The sequence below is a fragment of the Lepidochelys kempii genome, chromosome 27 (genome assembly GCF_965140265.1).
Source record: "Lepidochelys kempii isolate rLepKem1 chromosome 27, rLepKem1.hap2, whole genome shotgun sequence".
Classification (NCBI taxonomy): domain Eukaryota; kingdom Metazoa; phylum Chordata; order Testudines; family Cheloniidae; genus Lepidochelys; species Lepidochelys kempii.
In genome coordinates, this window is record NC_133282.1 from 16,791,595 (window position 1) to 16,812,898 (window position 21,304).

At 68.2% G+C, this 21,304-nt stretch overlaps 1 protein-coding gene across 4 annotated transcripts in view; it reads left to right on the forward strand.

The window, feature by feature from the left end:
* Positions 1-19,978, forward strand: part of RARA (retinoic acid receptor alpha) — a 65,024-nt gene extending 45,046 nt beyond the window's left edge. For all 4 annotated transcript variants that reach the window (XM_073325661.1, XM_073325659.1, XM_073325663.1 and 1 more), the window contains 7 exons: positions 10,773-10,921; positions 12,910-13,051; positions 16,180-16,340; positions 17,294-17,470; positions 17,854-18,058; positions 18,438-18,596; positions 18,934-19,978. In XM_073325661.1, coding sequence (XP_073181762.1) covers positions 10,773-10,921; positions 12,910-13,051; positions 16,180-16,340; positions 17,294-17,470; positions 17,854-18,058; positions 18,438-18,596; positions 18,934-19,145 — 1,205 coding nt within the window. In that variant the 3' untranslated portion in view covers positions 19,146-19,978. The remainder of the gene's footprint in view (positions 1-10,772; positions 10,922-12,909; positions 13,052-16,179; positions 16,341-17,293; positions 17,471-17,853; positions 18,059-18,437; positions 18,597-18,933) is intronic.
* Positions 19,979-21,304: the final 1,326 nt, after the last annotated feature.

The following is a 21,304-nucleotide window of genomic DNA, read 5'->3' on the forward strand; positions in this document are numbered from 1 at the left end:
GTTGGCACTGGCAGCCAGTAACATGCCAAATCCAGAGCCTCTCTTAACCTGTTGGTCCAGGCATGGTGGTGGTGGTGGGGGGGGGCAACACTTTCCCCGATCCCCATTGTGCTCTCGCCTGGGGGCTGTGAGGAGGAAGGGCTACACCTCTCAGCCCCTTGGGGCCAGGAGCCTGCTGATTTCTAGTCAGGGACGGGTCAGACTGGGGCACAAGTCCTGCCCCATGGGCCCTGGGGCCTGTCCGGGGGGCGGGGAAGAGGCTATGGGGGTGGGCGAGACCCCTGCGGGAGCCCTGCTCAGATTCCTGCGGCTGATCGCGACTCTTCCGCCGGACGTTTGTCTCTGGGCAGTGCCAGTTCATGGAAACCAGACACTTGGCTGAGGGCCGGTTCCCACGATTTATTATTGGGTTTAACGCTAAAAACTTACTTGCAGGGAGAGAAAAAGGGTTTGAAATTGTGAAAAGAGCCATTTCGACTTCAGAATCTTTAATTTAAAAAAAAAAAAAAAAAAAGCTTTCCTGCCTAACACGGGGAGCTAATTGTAGTTTCTCAAACACCCCCTAACAACGGCTAAAATGGAAACAAAACATGTTAATTGACCCAAGCCGGATCACTGATCAGGGCATGAAAATGTTCTGAACTTCTGACTTTTTGCCCCAATTTGCGAGGGGAAAATTTGTCCAACCTGTAACCCTCTGGCCAGGCGGGAACCTTGTAAAGCTGGTACAGCCGGGGTGGCTTCCACATTCCCCATCCCCGCAGGGGAGTGTCTTCTCCCGGCGGGCTGGGGACCCCCCATGCCGATGCCTGCCCCTCTCCAAGAGGTCTGCGCCCTGCACCCATGCTTGCCTGGCTTTTCTCTGGGCATTGATGGCTGGTTCAGGGGAGCTGCAGCTCCCAGCGCCCCAAAGCGGATCAGGTATCTCTCTCTTGATTTGGGGGTGCTGCCCTCCCTGCCCCCCCCAGTTTTCCCTGACCCCCCCCATCCCATCTAGAGCCTGGGGGTGTGCTGTGTGAGGTGTCCGTATGACCTGCCGGTGTGGGGAAGCGTGACCCGTGGGGGGTGGATCCGGTGCGGTGCGTGGGGGGGTGGATCTGGCGCAGCGTGTGGGAAAGGCGGGGGGGGGGGTGGATCCAGCACTGCGTGTGATCAGGCGTCAGTGGTCCGGCCGTGGTGTGCTTGTCCTGCATGGTGGGCGAGGGGCGTGGAGTCCCTACAGGGCTGGAGGGGCCGGGCATTGCTGTGGAGGTGGATGGAAGGGCGCGTGGTGAATTGCCAACAAATGACGGGTGCCCTGACCTTGCCCATCCTGGGTCTGCTCTGGGTTGCTCCCCCCGGCTGGCAGCACTGCAGTGGTCCCTGCGGGTAGCTGGCCCAGGCCGATACGACACCCTCCACCCCACTCCGGCTGGGTCTGAACGCTGGGTGGGGGGGTAATGTAGCTGGCACGCGGGGGCCCCCCCCCCGAGCTCATGCCAGTCCCAGCTGGGCCAGAGCATTTCAGGCCAGTCCTGGGGATGGTTATTTGCGGCAGGCAGCGTGGGCTAGTGGTTAGAGCAGTGGGCTGGGCTCTCTATCTCTGGCTGCGCCACTGACCTGCTGTGTGACGGAGGGCAAGTCACTGCCTCCTTCTGTGCCTCAGTTTCCTCCTCGGTTTGCGTGGAGCTCTCTGCGAGGGTTACTCTGGTTCTCTCTAGCCAGGGAGCTGGGATCCCTCCCTTTGGGGGCGGTGGGGCTGGTAGGGGGCCGGGGCAGATCTGTCCCCCGGGGAATGTCCATGGTACCGACTGTGGTGCAGAGAGATCACGTGACCTGTCCGCTGCTGCTCCCCAGCGTCCAAGCGAAGAAGGGAACCCAGGAGTCCTGACTCCCAGCCTTCTCCCCTGCCTTGCCCCACTCCTCAGAGCCTGCGTCCACCCTGCCAAGGGCACTGCCCCCTGCTCTCCAGCTGAGACTCCGCCTGGTTGGGGGGGAGGGGGAGGCAGCCCCCCTGCGTGGGCTCCTGTGGGGTTCCAGGAGCCGGGGGGAGGCTGTGTGTGCCCACGGGCGGGGGGGTGGTGACGGACACTCGCTGCTCCCGGCAGCCAGTGCGGGGCGGGGGCGATGCTCTCCTGGGCAGCGTGGCGGGCGGGTGCAGGGACGGCCCCGCAGTCTCCTCACATTAGCCGTGCTCCGTCGCCCCCACCCCGGCTGGCTCTGCCGCAGCCAGCCCCCGGCGCTGCGGCACTCGGGCGGTGCCAGGCAGGCAGGCGGGACGCGGGCAGATGGGGTCGGGGGCACCTGGTGAGTTCGGACCTTTCTCCCCTTGCGGGTGGGGGAACCCGAGGGCACTCTGCGAGCAGGGCTCTGCTGTATGCTACCTCCCACTCGAGGGCCCCCCCATGGCTCAGCTGGGCAGGGCGTACCAGGCTTTGGGGGAGGGGGTAGCATAGCAGGAGGGGGCTGGTCTCCCCACCTTGATTCAGGCTCCCAGGGATGCTGCAGCCAGGGTCTCTCGGGGGGGTCGCCCTGCCCAGTGGCCCAGCCTGCCTCAGGCAGGCCAGGCCGGGTCTGCACTGGGCGTGGGCTGTGGGACCAGAGCTGAGGGGCTCTGTGGGCCCCAAGTTGTTTGCGCCCAGGGGCCACCCTCTTCCAGCCGCTCAGCAGTTCAGGGCAGGAGAGCGATGGCCGAGCTTGCAGCCCCCCCGCCACCCTCCAAGCCATGCAGGGGTCTGTCCGACCATGGCAAGACCCGGGGGGCTGATGCTGCCCTCCTTTAAAGTCATGGGGTTCAAGGCTGCCCTGGATCATATGGGGCCCCCCAGGACAGATGGCTCAGATGCACCCTCCTTGGTGTGGGGGGAGGAAGGGGTCAGGCCACCAAGGGGTTCACAGGGCGTGCTTGCCTGGGCCTGCCAGGGGCTGTGGGGGGAGCAGTGCTGCAGGATGGGGAATTCCCCTAACGGGGCATCTAGGGGTTAGTGCAGGATGACTTTGGCAGAGAGTGTTTGTCTCTTGCTTTGAGTGGGAAGGCTGGGAGCCAGGACTCCTGGGCGCGCTCTCCAGCTCTGGGAGGGGAGAGGGGTCCAGTGGTTAGATTGGGGCGGGGGGGGCATCTGGGAGCCAAGACTCCTGGGTTCTCCCCAGCTGTCTCTGGAATGCTGGCCGGCCCCGCTGCCCGGGAGCCTGGTTTCCCACGCCGGCGCGGTGGTGACATTGGCCCGCCCGGGGGCTCCCTGGCCAGGCGGAGCTGGTAGCCCGGGCACTGCCTGGGGGCTGGGCAGCCGGGCGAGGTCTGGGGCGTGTCTCGCTGGATTTCCTGTGCAGCGACTCAGGAAAAGCAAACCCATGAGGAGTGAAAATAGAGCCAGGGCTGTGGGAGGAAGGGAGGGGGTGGGGGGCTTTTAAATCCTGTTTGCCCAGGGAAGCTCTGAGCTGCAGCATTTGGCTTGCAGCTGCTTCCCCTCTTACTCCTGGGGAGGGGGGGTCTAGTGGTTAGGGCTGGGAGTCAGGACTCCTGGGTTCTAGTCGCCTGCAGCCCCCCTCCTGGCACCTTTGTACCGTCCCCTCTCGTGGGGCCCCTCCTGCACCACCACCACCCCATTCCTGCTCCCTCCGCCCCCTGGGTTATTTCACACGCCAGCCCCTCCCTCCACGAGCAGCTTCCCCTGCTCCCCAGGGTACGTCGGGGAGGGGGTGCTGCTCTCCGATGCCCCCGGCCCCATGTGCCCGGAGCTCTTGTGGGGAGCGGGCTGGGCTGCCCGGCTTTCTGCTCTCCTGGGATCGGCCAGGGGCCTCCAGGAAGGAAGGGACATGCCCGCTTTGCTCTGCAAGGTCTCTGTGCCAGGCAGGTACCAGTGTGGCTCTCCCGCAGCCGCTCGGTCAGATGGCGCGAGCCTGGCACAGTCGGGGCTGCCAGGGGGACTCAGTGAGTGACTCCAGCTCACCGCCATGGTAGGTGCTCTGCATGCCCCACATCTGGCAGCAGCTGGCGTCCGGTGCCCCGTGCGTGACGAAGCTCGAGCAGCGGGGACCCCTTGACCAGGTCCCCCCACCACCGACTGGTCCAGCGCCCTGGGTCTGTGTCGCCAAAATCTCCTGCCCTAGTGGCACGTTGGGGGAACCGGAACCAGGCTGTGCTTGCCCTGGGCCGTGAGGAGCGCCCGCCCCACCCCGCCCTCCTTTCCCGTCCCTGCCGGGGCCCAGGCTGGGGTGGGCAGCTTTCCCCTGGCAGTGTCATGGGTAGCGGTCCGCACCCCCCCCCACCCGGCAGATGTGCCCCGGGGGTCCGGGCTGGGGCAGGGAGGCCGGGGGCTGCTGCCATCGTGTTGGCATGGGCGGGACGCGGGGGAGGAGTTGTCTGCTCGGCTCTGCAAGGCCCTCTGTGGCCCGATGGGGGGTGAGGGGGCAGGAGGCCAGCACTGGTGCCATGCCCACCCGCTGCTACGTCAGATCTCTCTGCGTCAGCCTCGCCCCAGCCGCCTTGAGTGCTCACTGCTGCCAGGGGCCCTTTGGAGTGAGTGTGTGCACGCAGGGGTGGCTGCGTGGGCGGGATGCGTGTGGGGATGCGTGTGCGGGGCGGGGGGCATGTGTGTGGGAATACGTGTGGGGATGCGTGGGGACATGCGGGGGCGTGGGCGGGGGCGCGGGGACATGCGTGGGGGGGCGTGGGGACATGCGTGTGGGGACATGCGTGGGCGGGGGGCGTGTGCAGGGGGCGCGGGGACATGCGTGTGGGGGGATGCGTGGGCGGGGGGCGTGTGCAGGGGGCGCGGGGACATGCATGTGGGGATACATGTGGGGATGCGTGGGCGGGGGGCGTGGGGACATGCGTGTGGGGGCACGCGTGTGGGCGGGGGGATGCGTGGGGGGACATGCGTGGGCAGCTCTGTCGGTCTCTCAGTGGCGAGCGCTGCTCTCCCCGAGGAGGGTGGTGGACCCCGGCCTGCTGGTGCCCGGCTGGCTCCGCTCCCTGGAGTGGCAACGCCCGCCGGGGATCAGTGCCCAGCACGTTCTGTGTGGCGCTCGTCACGAACCCCAGCATCTCCTGCCCCCTGCCCTGGCTCTTGGCCCCGCAGCCCGGGCCAGATGCCAAGTGGGCCTGTCCCGGGAAGCCCTGGGCACTGGCCGCCACGCTGGGCTGGAACGAGGGAGGGGTTAGCCCCCACCCCAGATGGGCAGCGCCTGCCTGCATTGCCAGGGTGGATGGGGGTGGGGTGAGGACTGGGTGGGGTCTCGTTGCCCCGTAGCTGGGGGGTGTGGGGCTGGAACAGGCCGGCTCCTCTCCCGCTGGAAAGTTGGTGCCAGCATGTGTTGGCAGAGCGAGGGGGCTGTGCTGGTTCGGGCTGCAGTCACAGGACCATGGGCACCGACAGGTATCGGGTCCCCCAGGCTCCTTTGACAGGTACCAGGCTCCCTGCAGCCTCCAGCCCCTGCCCCGTGGGGATCCCATTCTCCCTCCATGCCCGGCCTGCTCCCTCCCACGGTGGCATCCCAGCCCCATTGCCTGAGCGTAGCTGGCAGTGGCGTGGGGCTGGGGGGAGCCAGGTGGGGGGCGCGGGACACAGGCTGGACCCTTCCGGGCCACCAGCAGTGTCTCCTACCCCAGGGCTCTTTGTGGGAGCTGATCACCTGGCCAGGCTGCACGGTTTCCCCTTCTCTCGTGGGGCTGACCCGCTCTCTGCCGGCCGGGGGGGGGGGGGGGCAAAGTGTTGTTTAAGTCCCTGTGGGGAGAAGTTCGGGAGGACGTGGGAGCCGTCACGGCTGGTCCCTCAGCCCCTGCCCCACAGAGCTCAGGGCCTGTCAGGCGGGGGGAGGAGGAGCGGGTGCTGCCCAGGCTGGGGCCGAGCGCCTGTTTCCCGGGCTGGGCTGCCTGAGGAGGGGCTGGGCACAGAAACAGCGCGAGTCTGCCCAGAGGCCCCAGTGCGAGCCCTGGCCCGCCCCCCATGCTCCCACGGGCCTCCCCCTCTCCTGGGCCCCCACCAGCACTCCTGTTGGCATCACCCCCGGGCTGCACCCCCCGCCCCATGCTCCCATGGCCCCCCCAGCACTCCTGTTGGCATCACCCCCGGGCTGCACCCCCCGCCCCATGCTCCCACGGGCCTCCCCCTCTCCCGGGCCCCCACCAGCACTCCTGTTGGCATCACCCCCAGGCTGCACCCCCCACCCCATGCTCCCATGCCCCCCCCCGGCCCCCACCAGCACTCCTGTTGGCATCACCCCCGGGCTCCCCCCCCCCCATGCTCCCATGGGCCTTGCCCCTCCTGTGTGCATCCTGGGCCCCGTGTGTGTGAGCACCCCCCACCCACCCCGCGCCTGCCGGAACGCAAGCCCCCCACGCCAGGCATGTGAGGAATGGCTGGGAGAGCCGAAGGGGAAGGATCCCCCCCCCCCCCCCCGGGCTGGGCTGTCTATTGTCAAGAATGTGGGTCTTGGCAGAAGCTAACCCAACAATGGCCCCTTTGTGCCGATCCTCCGGCGCCTTTATCACATGCCCTTTGGAGTCTCCCCCTCAGCCCCCCGCTCCCCCCACAGCTCCCCTGCTTCCTCCTGCTCTGCCCCCTACTGCCCCCCTCCGGCCTCAGCCCCCTGCTCCCCCTGCCTGTCCTTGTCAGGAGCTTACTGGTTTGTCCAGCTTCTGAGCTCGTCCAGGTCAGCCCCCCCCGATCCCCCGACACCAGGCCAGGAACTGCAGCCTGGCTTTGCACCCCAGTGTGGGCGGGGGGAGCTGCTCTTCCTGCAAAGCAGCGGGGGAGGCGGACTCCTCCTGGGGCCAGAGGGTGGCTTGCTCAGGACAGGGGGCTCGCGGGGCCTGGCTGGGCTCCATGGCAGTCATCTGGACACCCCTGGCTGGGGCTCTGTGACCCGTGTTCTCTCTGCTTTGTAGAGAGGGAAACTGAGGCCCAAACACAGTGCTTCTCCGAAGGTATTACACAGTCTGGCAGGGCCGGGCCTGGACTCCCAGCCCCTGCTCCACCCACTAGGCTGCACTCTCAGCTACAAAAATAGAAGCCAGGAATCCTGGCCCCAGGTCCCGCCTCTAACCATTAGACTCCACTGCCTCCCAGGGGCCAGAACAGAGTGCCCAAGCCCCAGCTCCTTGGCGCCTGGCCCTGAGCTTGCCCAGGGATCCCGGCTTGCAGCGGGGGAAGCCCTGGGCCGAGACGCCTTCCTGCCCTGCAGGAGGGCGTGGGGCAGCTGCCAGCCGGGTTCTCGCTGCTCTGAGCCCAGCCCGAGGCCTGTTCCCCAGCCCCTCGCCCCGGCTGCGCTGCTGGGCCTGGCTCCGGCTGATGCTGGGGTAGGGAGCCCATCTCTTTCCTGCTGCTTGTCCCAGACGGACCTTGCCCCTCAGGGAGCCCCTGCAGCCGTGGGGGCTGGGGATCCAGACGCTCCTGAGCAGCTGCTGCGTCCTGGTGGGCACTGGGAGCTGGCGAGGGGCTGCTTGTTTTGCTGCTCTCCAGCCCCTGACTCCCTCTCCTCAAGGCCCGGAGGGATGGACAGATGGACAGCGTCAGCAGATCTGCAGCCAGCCTAGTGCTTACAGCACAGCCCCGACAGCCCCTTGCCCTTGGGCAACCCCAGGAGGCCTGGCTGCCAGCCCCACTGCTCTGACCACTGACAGCATGGTTGACCCGCTGGCCCGTGGGGCGCCTGGCCCAGTCTCCTGGGGCTGTGGCCTGTGGGGGGGTCCTCAGGCCTGGGATCCTGCGTCTGCCACAGGGGCCCTGGCACTGCCCATGTGCAGCCAATGAGGATGTGCCCTGCAGCTGCCGGTATGAGCCCCAGCCCCCTTCGGGGGGCTCTGGGGTCCCCACCTTGTCGGTGTCGTTCAGGGAGCCTCTGGCCTGCGGGGAATCTCCCCTTGCCTCTGCCTGTCTCTGGGCCCGCCTGGACTCGTTGTAGCACGGTGCCTATGTTTGCCCACTGTGCCCGCCCCGAGCTCCTGGGTTTCCTCACTGCAGAGTAATTAGCGCAGCCTCCTTCGTTACCCTCAGGAGAAGCGACAGCCTGGACCTGTGATGGGAACAGGTCCCCCATTTTTAACCGGGGCTTCCCCTGTGGCTGTGACCAAAAGGCTCCGAGCTGGGGTGGGGGGCCTGGGAAATGCCCATCCAGCGCCGCTCTGTCCCTGGGCGTTCCCAGACAGCCACTCTCTGGGGGCTCCGCTTTGGGGGCGTCTCTCAGCAGCCCCCTGCGGGGAGCAAGTGCCATGTAACTCCCCCACCTGTTGCCCCCCTTTCCCTTCTGGTCGAGTGCCCCCTGGGAGGTGTCCCACCCCAGGTCCTGTCTCTTTAGCCCTCGTGTGCCTGGTGTTCACCTGCAGCGGCAGCAGCCGGCCCCGTGATGGCGTGCGAATGCCCGAGAGAGATGCTCCGTGCCCCTGGGGGGGAATGGGAGCCCTGCCCCTGGCCTATCTCACAGCAAGGACAGAACCCAGGAGTCCTGGCCTCCAGCCCCCATTGCTCTAACCACGACCCCCCTCTTTTCCCGGCTGCGCAGTGGCTGGGGGCCAGGAATCCCCCAGCAGTGCCCGGGGTGGCTTTCCCTGTGCTCAGGGCCGCGTTGCTCTTTGCGGTCTGATCCCCGCATGGGCAGCAGGCAGGGCCCCCTTGTTCCCTGCGCAGAGCAGACCTGGGGGGTGGGGGCTGGTGTGTTAACCCCGCGGGGCCAGGCCCGTCATATCCTGTTCGACTGGTTCGCTTGGCTCCCACCGTGTGCAAACACCCTGAGCGGCTGGCATCGCCGCCTTAACCCCTTCCTGGTCCCGTGCCCGCGGGGAGCAGGTGGGGTTAGGGGTACTGCTGGGCCTCCCCCCCAGAGCCAGCCCCTGGGTCTCCCCCCCCCCCGCCCAGTGCTAGCACCCCCAGGGAGGGGGCATTGCAGTGCGCTGTGGGGAGGGTTTGCGCGCCGCTACCCTCTGCTGGCTGGAGTCGGACTTGCCCCGCCTTGTGTCATAGGCACCGTATTGCCGCTCGCTGGCAGGGTGAGCTCAGGGTCTGGCACGGGGGCAGCTGTGCCGCTCTGACTCCAGGGAGTCCAGCAACATCCCCCGTTCGCCTAGCCTTCGGGGAGCGAGGGCCTGGTCCGCGTTCCCTGGCTAAGCCCCATCGGCGCTGGGCTGGGGCGGGCGGGGGCGTCTGTGGTGCTGTTTCCCTGGTGCTCTGACGGGTTGGGGGACTGTGGTTCTGTGAACGGGCAGCTCGAGATGGGCCCAGCGCAGGCCTGTCGGCTGGTAGAGAGCCGGGCCCAGGGGAGCTCTGTGCACTCCGGGGACGAACTAGCTGCAGGACTGTTGGCTTCTGGTCTCGCCCCCTTGCTGGCCTCTGGGCAAGTCACTGTGCTTTCCATGCCTCAGTTTCCCCATCCAACCTCTGTTTGTGCAGAGTGTGTGTGCCGTGCGGGTGGGCGCGTGGCCGTCCGTGCGCGGCATGCGGGAGGCTCCCTTAGCACCGGAGCAGACGCTCGGCCAGGCGATTGCTGCTGTTAGGGTCAGTCGCAGGGGGCATTGGGGCCCTGGGTGCTGGGGCGTCTCCTGGGTGGGACGGGAGGGTTTGGCTGGGTCGATCTGTTTTCAAATTTCTAGTTCAAGGTCGTATCCTGACAGGCCCCCCCAACCCCTTTGCAGACCCCCCCAATTGCAGACACACACACCCCTGCACTCACCCAATTGCACGCACACCCCCGACACTCTGGGGTGTCCAGACGAACCCCGTCATCTCCCGACAGCAGGCTCTCAGCTCCTGGGGGAGCCCAGGCCACTTTGGTTCCAGGGTGCGGCTGGCAAAGCCAGTCCTGCCCACCCCTCCGTCCCGTGGAGGGATCTGGCCGCTCCGAGGGCGGCCGGGGCGGGGTGCCGGGCAGACAGTGGGGAGTGCTGGGCTGCTGGGGCGGGGTGCCAGGTGGATGGGGGGTGCCAGCAGGTCCCTTCAGATGCTGATCAGAGGCAGCGAGCGGCTCCTGGGTTAGGCTGTGTCTGACTCGGTTCCAGGCTCCATCCTATGGCCTGGAAACGTCAAGCTGAATCTGCAAGGCTGGGAATCCTCCTCCCACCTCCCTTGCGCTGAGGGCTGGCAGCTCCCTGGCGGGCACATGGGCTCCTGGGGGCCCCGGGACTGCCCTGAGGGGGGGACCCTGCTGCCAGGAATGCCGCCCAGCGGCGGCCAGGCGTGCAGGGGACGGAGCACCGTGAGCTTCCTGTACCCGGCTGCTCCTTTCCACCCGCGTGTCGCTGGCACTGGGGGGAGGCTGCCCTGGCGTTTCTGGCACTGGGCGGAGCAGAGGGAGCCGCGTGTCCTTGCGGCTGGTGTCTCTCTCGCGACGCTCTGATACCGTCGTGACGGGGCCTGTGGGGCTGGGTTCCAGCAGCACTGGGCACCGCAGGGGCAGGGCCATGGGCTGGCGTTCGTCCAGTAGGGAGATAAAACCCCCCACCACCACACACACACACACAGCCAGCCAGGCCAGCACAGGGGCAGCCCCCCATGCCAAGAGCAGACCATGGCTGCTTTGTAGGCATCTCCCCTCTGTGCCCAGCATGGCCAGCCGTGTGGCAGGGTCCCGTGAAGTGGGGAGGGAGCAGACTCTGGCTCGCCCACCCCCCTGCCAGTGGCTTTGCCCTGCCCCGCAATTTCCTGCCGCAACTCCCCTCTCCCCGATGTCTCCTCCCAATGCCCTGCTGCATGCGGGGCGCCTGCCATGGGGCAGAGTCCCTCTGGGTGCCCGTGGGTGGGGACAGGCCTCTCCAAACGCAGCAGCCAGACCCCTGAGCGCATCTCCCCTTCTCCCCACAGCCATCGAGACGCAGAGCACCAGCTCCGAGGAGATTGTCCCCAGCCCCCCCTCGCCACCCCCGCTGCCCCGGATCTACAAGCCCTGCTTTGTGTGCCAGGACAAATCCTCGGGCTACCACTATGGGGTGAGCGCCTGCGAGGGCTGCAAGGTGAGTGCGGGGCTAGCAGGGAGCTTGGGGGGCAGGGCTGGGGGGCCCCGGGTAGCGGGTATGGAGGGGGGGCTGATGGTTACAGGTTACAGCTCCCTGAGGGGGGACCCCAGGTCTGGTTCAGACAAAGGGACGAGGAGTCCTGGGTTCCAGTCGCGCCCCCACTCCTGCCGTAGGTCATTTCGCCTCAAAGCAGCTGCTGATGGGCCTCCCGGGCCACGTGCTCAGCTCCGTGCTCAGTCACGGGAACCCGCGCGCTTGAACGAGGCCCCTCGAAGTCTCGGTTTTCCTGCCCGTAAAGCAGTGACCCCATTCCTAGCCCAGCCCCCAGGGGGCGCCAGGTGTCCACCCCGCTCTGGACCTGGCATGGGGGGCTGGCGGCTGTGGTGTTTCTCTGGCTGTTCCACCCAATTCACATCTAGGACCCCCCGCCCCCGCCAGCCAGGCGCCTGTCCCCAGTGCCCATCACCCGTGGTTGGCCTGGGCGTGGCACCCTGCGCTCTGCATCCTGCTGCAAAACGCTCCCAGCCTGTGGCTGGCCAGGGCAGGGGGCTCCCTCTTCCATCCCCGCTGGGCAGCAGCCTCCAGGCCAGGGGCTTTGCTGACGGTTCAGCCCTGAGGCTGGAGGGCAGCGTAAACCATTCCTTGGGTGAGGGGGAAATTGAGGCATGGGGAGAAGTGAAGTCCCTCCCCAAGGTCTGCCAGTGTGTCTGCACTAGGAATAGAACCCCAGAGTCCTGGCTCCCCGTTCCTTGTATTAACCGCTACACACCCCCCACGCACACCCATTACAGCCCTGCAGTGCGTGCAGCTCAGGGCCCCCCAGGAGAGCACCCCCTGCCCCAGCCTCGCGGATCAGCGAGCAGTGTGGAGCTTAGCCTGGCTCTGCTGGGGATTAGCGCTAAACAGTGCAACAGCCGCTGGCTCCGGCCCTGTTCGGCTGGCGTCACCGTCTCTGCGTAGGGGTCAGGGTGAAGGGCGCCGGATTGGGTGCGTGTCTCAGAGTCGCTCACACGCAGTCTCCTGCTCTCGTGTGCCCTCAAGCGCAGCCGGTTAAAGCTCCCCCACCGAGCCCCCGAGTGTCCCGTTGTGCGTGTGTGTGTCCCACCCCGGGAGGGGGGCGCATGGGAGCCGGGATTAATCCCTCAGCGCGGATGTGCGGGGTTCCTCGCTCAGCTGCTTTGCATCCCTCAGCACGTCGGAGTTACATTCCAGCAGCGGCTGGGCCGGGGCCAGCCCGGGGGCGGGGGAGGAGGAGCGTCTGGCTGCGGAGTCTCACACGTCTCCTGGCTCCAGCGCCCACGGCCAATCTCCCCTCCCCTGGGCCCATCCCACCGGCCTGGCTCTCCTCTTGGCCCCTGGAGAGGAAGGGGACCTTGCGGCCTAGGTGTGGGGCTGGGGCTGGGGGCGGGGGGGTCACTTCCCAGCTCTGCCACAGACGCTCCGTGCCTCAGTTTCCCCATCCGTGAAAAGCTGGTGACGCTCTTTCCATTTTCTGCCTGGGGTGCTTCTGTTCTTGATAGCAAGCCCCCATCTCGGTCGGGGTCCGGGGGGCCCCCGGCGCCAGGGGAGCCCCCATCTCGGTCGGGGTCCGGGGGGCCCCCGGCGCCAGGGGAGCCCCCATCTCGGTCGGGGTCCGGGGGGCCCCCGGCGCAAGGGGAGCCCCCATCTCGGTCGGGGTCCGGGGGGCCCCCAGCGCGAGGGGCCGTACACTTGGCTCCAGACTTGGCTCCGGGCTCCTGCTGCTCCTTTACCCCCCCGGAAGCTCCGACCCTGTCCGGCTTTACCGCCATGCAGCCGCGCAGCCAGCAGGGGGAGCCGCTGGGTCTGGACCGGCGGGGGGGGCCTTTTTAATGGTAATTAAAGCCAAACCCCGTGGGCGGGGGAGGCCTCATCCTGCCATGGCGCCGCACCGGGGCCGGGGGGGGGGGCAGCTGGTGCCCCGGCTGCCCCCCCTCGCTCACCGGGGCTCTGACCGGCCCTTCCAGGGCTTCTTCCGCCGCAGCATCCAGAAGAACATGGCCTACACCTGCCACCGCGACAGGAGCTGCGTCGTCAACAAGGTGACACGGAACCGGTGCCAGTACTGCCGCCTGCAGAAGTGCTTCGACGTCGGCATGTCCAAGGAGTGTGAGTGCGGGGGGGGGGCCGGGGGGGGTCATGGCCCCGGCGGGGCGTGGCATGGGGGGCAGGCTGGGGCGTTAGGGCCCCGAGGGGGGCGTGGCATGGGGGGCAGGCTGGGGGGTTATGGCCTGGGGGGAGGAGGACATGGCATGGGGGGCAGGCTGGGGGTTATGGCCCGGGGGGGCGTGGCATGGGGGGCAGGCTGGGGGTTATGGCCCCGGCGTGGCGTGGCATGGGGGGCAGGCTGGGGGGTTATGGCCTGGGGGGAGGAGGGCATGGCATGGGGGGCAGGCTGGGGGGTTATGGCCTGGGGGGAGGAGGGCATGGCATGGGGGGCAGGCTGGGGATTATGGCCCGGGGGGGGCGTGGCATGGGGGGCAGGCTGGGGGTTATGGCCGGGGGGGGCGTGGCATGGGGGGCAGGCTGGGGGTTATGGCCTGGGGGGAGGAGGGCATGGCATGGGGGGCAGGCTGGGGGTTATGGCCTGGGGGGAGGAGGGCATGGCATGGGGGGCAGGCTGGGGGTTATGGCCCGGGGGGGCGTGGCATGGGGGACAGGCTGGGGCGTTAGGGCCCCGAGGGGCGTGGCATGGGGGACAGGCTGGGGGGTTATGGCCCGGGGGGGCGTGGCATGGGGGGCAGGCTGGGGGGTTATGGCCCGGGGGGGCGTGGCATGGGGGGCAGGCTGGGGGGTTATGGCCCCGGGGGGGCGTGGCATGGGGGGCAGGCTGGGGGGTTATGGCCCCGGGGGGGCGTGGCATGGGGGGCAGGCTGGGGGGTTATGGCCCCGGGGGGGCGTGGCATGGGGGGCAGGCTGGGGGGTTATGGCCCCGGGGGGGCGTGGCATGGGGGGCAGGCTGGGGGGTTATGGCCCCGGGGGGGCGTGGCATGGGGGGCAGGCTGGGGGGTTATGGCCCGGGGGGGCATGGCATGGGGGGCAGGCTGGGGGGTTATGGCCCGGGGGGCGTGGCATGGGGGGTTATGGCCGGGGGGGCGTGGCATGGGGGGCAGGCTGGGGGGTTATGGCCGGGGGGGCGTGGCATGGGGGGCAGGCTGGGGGGTTATGGCCCCGGGGGGGCGTGGCATGGGGGGCAGGCTGGGGGGTTATGGCCCGGGGGGGCGTGGCATGGGGGGCAGGCTGGGGGGTTATGGCCCCGGGGGGGCGTGGCATGGGGGGCAGGCTGGGGGGTTATGGCCGGGGGGGCGTGGCATGGGGGGCAGGCTGGGGGGCTATGGCCGGGGGGGCGTGGCATGGGGGCAGGCTGGGGGGTTATGGCCCCGGGGGGGCGTGGCATGGGGGGCAGGCTGGGGGGTTATGGCCCCGGGGGGGCGTGGCATGGGGGGCAGGCTGGGGGGTTATGGCCGGGGGGGCGTGGCATGGGGGGCAGGCTGGGGGGTTATGGCCCCGGGGGGGCGTGGCATGGGGGGCAGGCTGGGGGGTTATGGCCCGGGGGGCGTGGCATGGGGGGCAGGCTGGGGGGTTATGGCCCCGGGGGGCGTGGCATGGGGGGCAGGCTGGGGGGCTATGGCCGGGGGGGCGTGGCATGGGGGGCAGGCTGGGGGGTTATGGCCCGGGGCGGGGAGGCTGAAAGCCGGCGTTGCACCCTCCGGGGAGCAGGCCGGCGTGGGAGTCCCCGAGCCGGCCGGGCGGGTGGGGGGGGGGCACTGGTGACTCCCCCCCCCCAGGCCGAGGGTCGGGGGCTTCCCAGTCAGGCCAAGAGCTGGGCCCCTTCCCTTCCTGCGGGATCCAGGCCGTTGCCCCGGCAACCCGTGATTGATGATGTCAGAGATAAATGACGCTGACAGGGGCCTCCCGGCGTCTGCAGGCCAGTTGTCATGGCGCCCGCCTGTAAACCCGCCCTCCCGGCTGCCTGGCTCTGCAGAGCCCAAAGGGGGTGCAGCTGTCTGGCCCCGCCCCCCGCCTCGTGGGGCCCGCCAGGAGAACCCAGGCATCCTGCCCCCCCAGGTTCCTGCCCCATCCGCTGCGGTGGCCCGGCCGTGCCCCTGAGCCGGGGCGGGAGTGTGCTCAGAGACCGGCTGGGGGGGGACCCTGCCTGGGGAGCGGGGAGGGGGCCAGCTTGGAGCTCGGGGCCCTTCCCAGCCTGCCCCGCCCTGGGGTGCTAGCCGCCGGCTGCAACGGGTGTCATGGAGCCGGGGTGGGGGATGAGCTGAGGCCTCGGTGCGGCTGGCTCTGGGCCGTGCCCTGGCCCGATGATGAACGCCAGGTCACAGCTGCAGTGTTCCCTCCCCGCGTTTCGCTCCTCTCCACGGTGCTGGGTTTGCCGAGCAGCCGTGAGTGGTTCCCGCAGCCCCGGTCCCCCTCCCTCGGCGCACGGCCTGAGCGATGGCCTGTCACCGTAATCGGCTGCTGATGGCCCCGGCGCCTTGTTAAAGAGCCGTGTGCACGGCTTCTGGCTTCGCTGCCATTTGTCAGCTCGGCTGCTCCAACCGCCTGAGGCCGCGGGCCCCGCTCGCCCGTCCCCCAGCTCCCCCCGCGGCCCCAACTCGCCTCCAGCTCGCCTCAGCCCCCAGGAGCCTGATCGCCCCAGTTCGCCCCCAGCTCGCCTCACCCCCCAGCTCACCCCTGGCCCCCAGCTAGCTCCTGGCCCACCCAGCGGTGCTCGCCCTGCCCCCAGGGGAGGAGATCGGGTCTGTTCTGTCCAGGGCAGGGGCAGGCTGGCTTAGCGGTTAGGGCATCTGACTGGGGGAATCTGGTTCAATTCCTGCCTCTGCCACTTGCTGTGTGGGGCTGGTCACCGGGCCTGGGTCTGTGCAGCCCGGGGGCTCCTGGGGCACAGCCTGTGTCTTGCTGTGGGGCAGCGTCTGCTGTTGGTCCTCACCGTGCAGGGGGCTCACCTCCCCCCTCCATGCAGTCCCCCCAGTTCACCCCCCATACAGCCCCCCCAATCCCCTCCTGGGCGTCTCTCCGGGCCCCGCCCCCCTATGCTAGGGGGGGCTGCTGATACCGACGCCCCGAGGGGCTGGGCTCGCTGCCCGCCACAGTCTGTGATCGCTGAGCTCTCGGCGCCGGGGGGGTGCCCAGCGAGTGACCCCCCCCGTCATGGCGGTGAGAAAGGGGGGGTGCGCCGAGGGGCATCGGGGACGGCCCGCTCACCCGCCTGCCCTCCCCCCCAGCCGTCCGGAACGACAGGAACAAGAAGAAGAAGGAGGCGCCGAAGCAGGAGTGTTCGGAGAGCTACGTCCTCACGCCCGAGGTGGAGGATCTCATTGAGAAAGTGCGCAAAGCCCACCAGGAGACCTTCCCCGCCCTGTGCCAGCTCGGCAAATACACTACGGTGAGTGCCCGGCTGTCGCCCCAGCCTCGGGGGAACACTGTTGCGGGGCGGGAGTGAGGGGCAGCAGCCTGGGGGGCTGGGATCAGGATTCGGGTGCACGGAAGTGGGGCTGGAGCTCCGGGGGGCAGGCTGCATCTGGGAAGCTTCACTCCCCCAGCTGGCCTAGCTGTGAGCACGGCCCGACATCCCCTGACATCCCTGCCAGTGCCCCATTTGCTCCACGCTCTACCCAGGGTCTGTGTTCCCAGCCCCCTGCTGCCTTGGCCTGGGGTGCCCAGGGGGCTGACAGCAAAAAGTGCAGGGGGCTGGGAGCCAGGACTCCTGGGTTCTCTCCCCAGCTCCAGGAGGGGGGTGGGATCTAGTGATTAGAGCAGAGGGGCTGGGAGACAGGACTCCTGGGTTCTCTCCCCAGCTCTGGGAGGGGAGTGGGGTGAAGTGGTTAGAGCAGGGGGCTGGGAGCCAGGACTCCTGGGTTCTCTCCCCAGCTCCAGGAGGGGGGCGGGATCTAGTGATTAGAGCAGGGGGCTGGGAGCCAGGACTCCTGGGTTCTATCCCCAGCTCCGGGAGGGGAGCGGGGTCTAGTGGTTAGAGCAGGGGGGCTGGGAGCCAGGACTCCTGGGTTCTATCCCCAGCTCCGGGAGGGGAGCGGGGTCTAGTGGTTAGAGCAGGGGGGCTGGGAGCCAGGACTCCTGGGTTCTATCCAGCTCTGTCCCTGATTCTCTGCATGCCCTTGAACAACTTGCTTCCCCGCCCCATGCCTCAGTTTCCTCAGCTGTACAGTGAGCCCCCTGCATCTTTAGTTAAGTGCTGACTGAGAGGTGCTGCGAGGGCAGAGCGCTGTTCATGCCGGGGGACAGGGGGGTACGTGAGGGCCGCCCTGTGCGGTGACAGGCTGATGGAACCGACCCCTGGCCCTCCCCTTCCCGCTCACCGTGGCCGGCACGTCCCTGCAGAACAACAGCTCGGAGCAGCGAGTCTCGCTGGACATCGACCTGTGGGACAAGTTCAGTGAACTCTCCACCAAGTGCATCATCAAGACGGTGGAGTTCGCCAAGCAGCTGCCCGGCTTCACCACGCTCACCATCGCCGACCAGATCACCCTGCTCAAGGCCGCCTGCCTGGACATCCTGGTGAGCCCCCCAGCTCCCCCCCGCACCACTGACCCTGGGCACTGTGTTGTTCCCTGCCTGGCCAGCTGCAGGCAGTGTCCCCTGGAGGGCTGGTTCTTGGCACTGAGGGTTGTGCCGGGGGCACAGATGGGGCAGACCAGGGATCATGGGGTGGGGTTGATGCCAGGGGGCAGTGGGGAGCAGGGTTGGGGAGTATTGGGGGTCAGGGCTGGGAGGCAGTGCTGGAGGGCAGAGGGGGCAGGGCTTGGGGACAGTGGGGGGGCAGCGCAGGAGGGTGGGGGGCAGGGCCGGAAGACGGTGGGGGCAGGGCTGGAGGGCAGGGGGCAGGGCCGGGAGATAGTGGGGGCCAGGGCCAGGGCCGCACTCACCCCAGCTCCCCCCAGATCCTGCGGATCTGTACGCGCTACACGCCGGAGCAGGACACCATGACCTTCTCGGACGGGCTGACCCTGAACCGCACCCAGATGCACAACGCCGGGTTCGGGCCGCTCACCGACCTCGTCTTCGCCTTCGCCAACCAGCTGCTCCCGCTGGAGATGGACGATGCGGAGACCGGGCTGCTCAGCGCCATCTGCCTCATCTGCGGGGGTGAGAGCCGGGGCGGGGGGTGCCCGGGGGGTGCGGGCGGTGCCCAGGACAGGGCTCCCCTACCCCTGGGAGGTCTGTTGCAGTCTCTCCAGTGTCCCGACGGGACCCGACAATAACAAACCGGGGGCCCCGGGGGAGATGGGTGCTGGGTTCCCAGCAGGCTCTGGGCCCTCTGGGGGCTGATTAACAACCCCCCCCCCCCCGCCGCAACAAACGAGCTCCCTCCGCTGGGGTCCCGAGTCCTGCTCGACAGCACCCCCTGGTGGGGAGCTGGGCACTAGACTCTGGCTTCATGGCTGGGATCCCGGCCCCTTGCACTGCGGTGCCTGGGGAGGGGGCTCGGCCCCGGCACTGACCCGCCCCCTGCCCCCCCCCCCAGATCGCCAGGACCTGGAGCAGGCCAACACGGTGGACAAGCTGCAGGAGCCGCTGCTGGAGGCGCTGAAGATCTACGTGAGGAAGAGGAGGCCCACCAAGCCCCACATGTTCCCCAAGATGCTGATGAAGATCACGGACCTGCGCAGCATCAGTGCCAAGGGTGAGAGCCTGGGGGGGCTGGGGCCAAGGGGAGGGGCTGGGGGGAGTGAGGGGAGAGAGCCTGGGGGGGGGGGCGAGGGGAGGGGCTGGGGCTGGTGCTTCTCCCCCCCACCAGGCAGTGGGGCACTTTGATTTGGGCTGGAGTCGGGCCGTGGGGCCGGGTTTCTCCCCCAAAGTGTGTGTGTCCGAGGGAGGGGGGCGCAGGCTGAGTGCAGAGAGGGTGACTCCAAGCATCCCCCACCCCCGTGTACCCTCTGCCCCCCACGGCAGGCCCTGTGGGGGGCCAGGCTGGGAGCCGGCAGGGCCGCGCTGAGCCATCTGCCCCCGTCTGCCCGCAGGTGCCGAGCGGGTGATCACGCTGAAGATGGAGATCCCCGGCTCCATGCCGCCCCTCATCCAGGAGATGCTGGAGAACTCGGAGGGCCTGGACACGCTGGGCGGGCAGCCGGGCGCCTCCCGCGTGAGCAGCCTGGCGCCGCCCCCCGGCAGCTGCAGCCCCAGCCTGTCGCCCAGCTCCAACAGAAGCAGCCCGGCCACCCACTCGCCGTGACGCCGCGGCCGGCGCCGGCGGCAGGACGCCGTTCTTGCTCTTTGCTGCCAGGCCCGAGGGCCGCATGGCAAGCCGAGGAGGAGGGGGAGGAGGTGACGCGGCCGCGGGCCACCCCCCGCCCCGGGCCCCGGGCCCCAGCCCGTTCCTGTCCGTACCAGCACACGCCGTGGCCATGGCTTCCCTGTTGATTTGTGACGGACTCCTCTGTAGAATCAGAAGTGGATCCCGTGGGCACTGCCAGGGGGCCGCTGGCTCTGCGGGGGGCACGGAGCCCTCGCTGGGATCGGCTGGGGCTGGTTTACAGACCCCCAGCGACTGACGTTCGTACCCAGGTTGGAGCAAACTAGCGCCCCGCTCCCCCCCCACTCGCCCCCCCAGCGCACTGGCGCAGGGGTCCGGCCCACGGCCGGGGGGCGCTGCACCCATGTGAAGATGAAGTGTCGTTTGGTTGAGTTGCATTTCAAGTGTTTCCGGGGGGGTTGGGGGGAGTGGGTCGGTTTGGGAAACGTTTGTTGTTGTTTAAAATTTTCATGAGCAAAATCGATCAGCTGATTGTGGCCGTCACGTGCACCCCCACCACGTTCCCCCCCCACACACACACACCTGTCGTCACCAGCAAAACCAACAACAATCCAGTTCGCTTGTCAGGTCAACCCAGAAACACCCCCAGGAACCAGAGGCCGATTCCTTGCAAAGCCAGACAAAGCCAGATTATATATCTATAAATAGCTATAAATATCTATAAATACCTTTTAAAAACTTTGTAAAAGTCGGGAGGGGTTTTTAGAGATGTGCTGCAGTTGGCAAGGGGGGGTCCCGGTTCTGGATGTGAAGTGGGGGCGGGGCTGGGGGCTGGGGGGGACGGGGTCCACACAATTTATTATTATTAAATTTTTTTGTTGTTGAGATTGTCCTGGCTTTCGAATCTCTGGGGAGAAGTTGAAAGAGGAAGAAAAACACAAACCCAAAGAGGCTCCCCCCCCCAGGGCTATTTCCCCCCCCCCCCATGCCACTGGGCTGTTCTTGATTCCTATGAAATCCAGTTAGGGGGCACTGGACGCGGCCTGTCAGTCTCTGCCTCGGGCAGGGGGCCTGTTTGATTTGAAGTGTGTTTCTCTGGGGGAGGACCAGCGACCTCCACAGATATCTGCTGGGGGCACGTAGAAAGGCTGGCGGGTGGCACTATGGGGGGCGGACAAGGGGCTGGCCGGGTGGCTTAGTGCCCGGGGGGCTCTGCCTGGAGGTAGCTGCTTGTTCACCTGCTTGGCCAATTCCTGCCAAGGTGTGGGTCCTGGGGTGAAGATGGGGGCTGGCAGGAGGCCAGGCCGGGGGGTGGCCAGGCTGGGGGCTGATGGCGTTCATTATACCAGCTCCCTGTCACGTCTGCTGCTTCCCTGGCCCTGGCGGTCCTCCTCCCCCCGCCACACGCACATCCCCTTGCGGTGTCTTCCCTGCAATGGGAATGGGGGGGGCACTGGCTGTAGCAGGGGGGTTGGGGGGGCGGGAGGGAGGGGCCTGGGTCGCAGCGCCCCGCCCTGCTAGCGCGGGGGCCAGGTTGGTGTATTCCTCACACCCTGCCCGACTCCAGCTGGGTGCCCCATGCAGCCGGGCCAGTCACACCCTAGGCTGCTCGGGGGGGAGCGAAGCCGAGCTCGACCAGCTGAGAATTGGTGGGGTGGGTCTCGCCTGGGGAGATTCCTGGGCTGGGGCGGGCGAGAAGCACCAACAGCCCAGAGTCCAGGAAAGCAGCTGCCCTCACCTGAGAGACACGCTGTGGCGGGAGTTCAGGGGAGGGGGGGGTAGCGTTCCGGGGCTGGTGGACGGGCGACTCTGAGCCATGAGTGTCAGCCGGGCATTGGGGCCACGGGCCAGACCCTGCGGGTAAGGCTCAGACTGGCTGGGCTGGCAGCGGGCGCTGGGCAGACCTGGTTCGCCGGGGACGGGCAGGATCCGCTTGGATGAGCGCAGCCCTAGGCGCCGACCCCCCCTCGTGCGGGCAGGGGCCGCACGGTGCTGCCCAGAGGGGAGACCAGGGCCTGCCTGAGCCAGCTCCCGCTGCCCGCCCCGGCGTGTTGAGGGCAGTGCTGGGTGCTGGGCTGGGGCCAGGCAGGTCCTGCCCGGGGATGGGGGGCAGGTTGCTCATTTTCAGGGTTATGGCT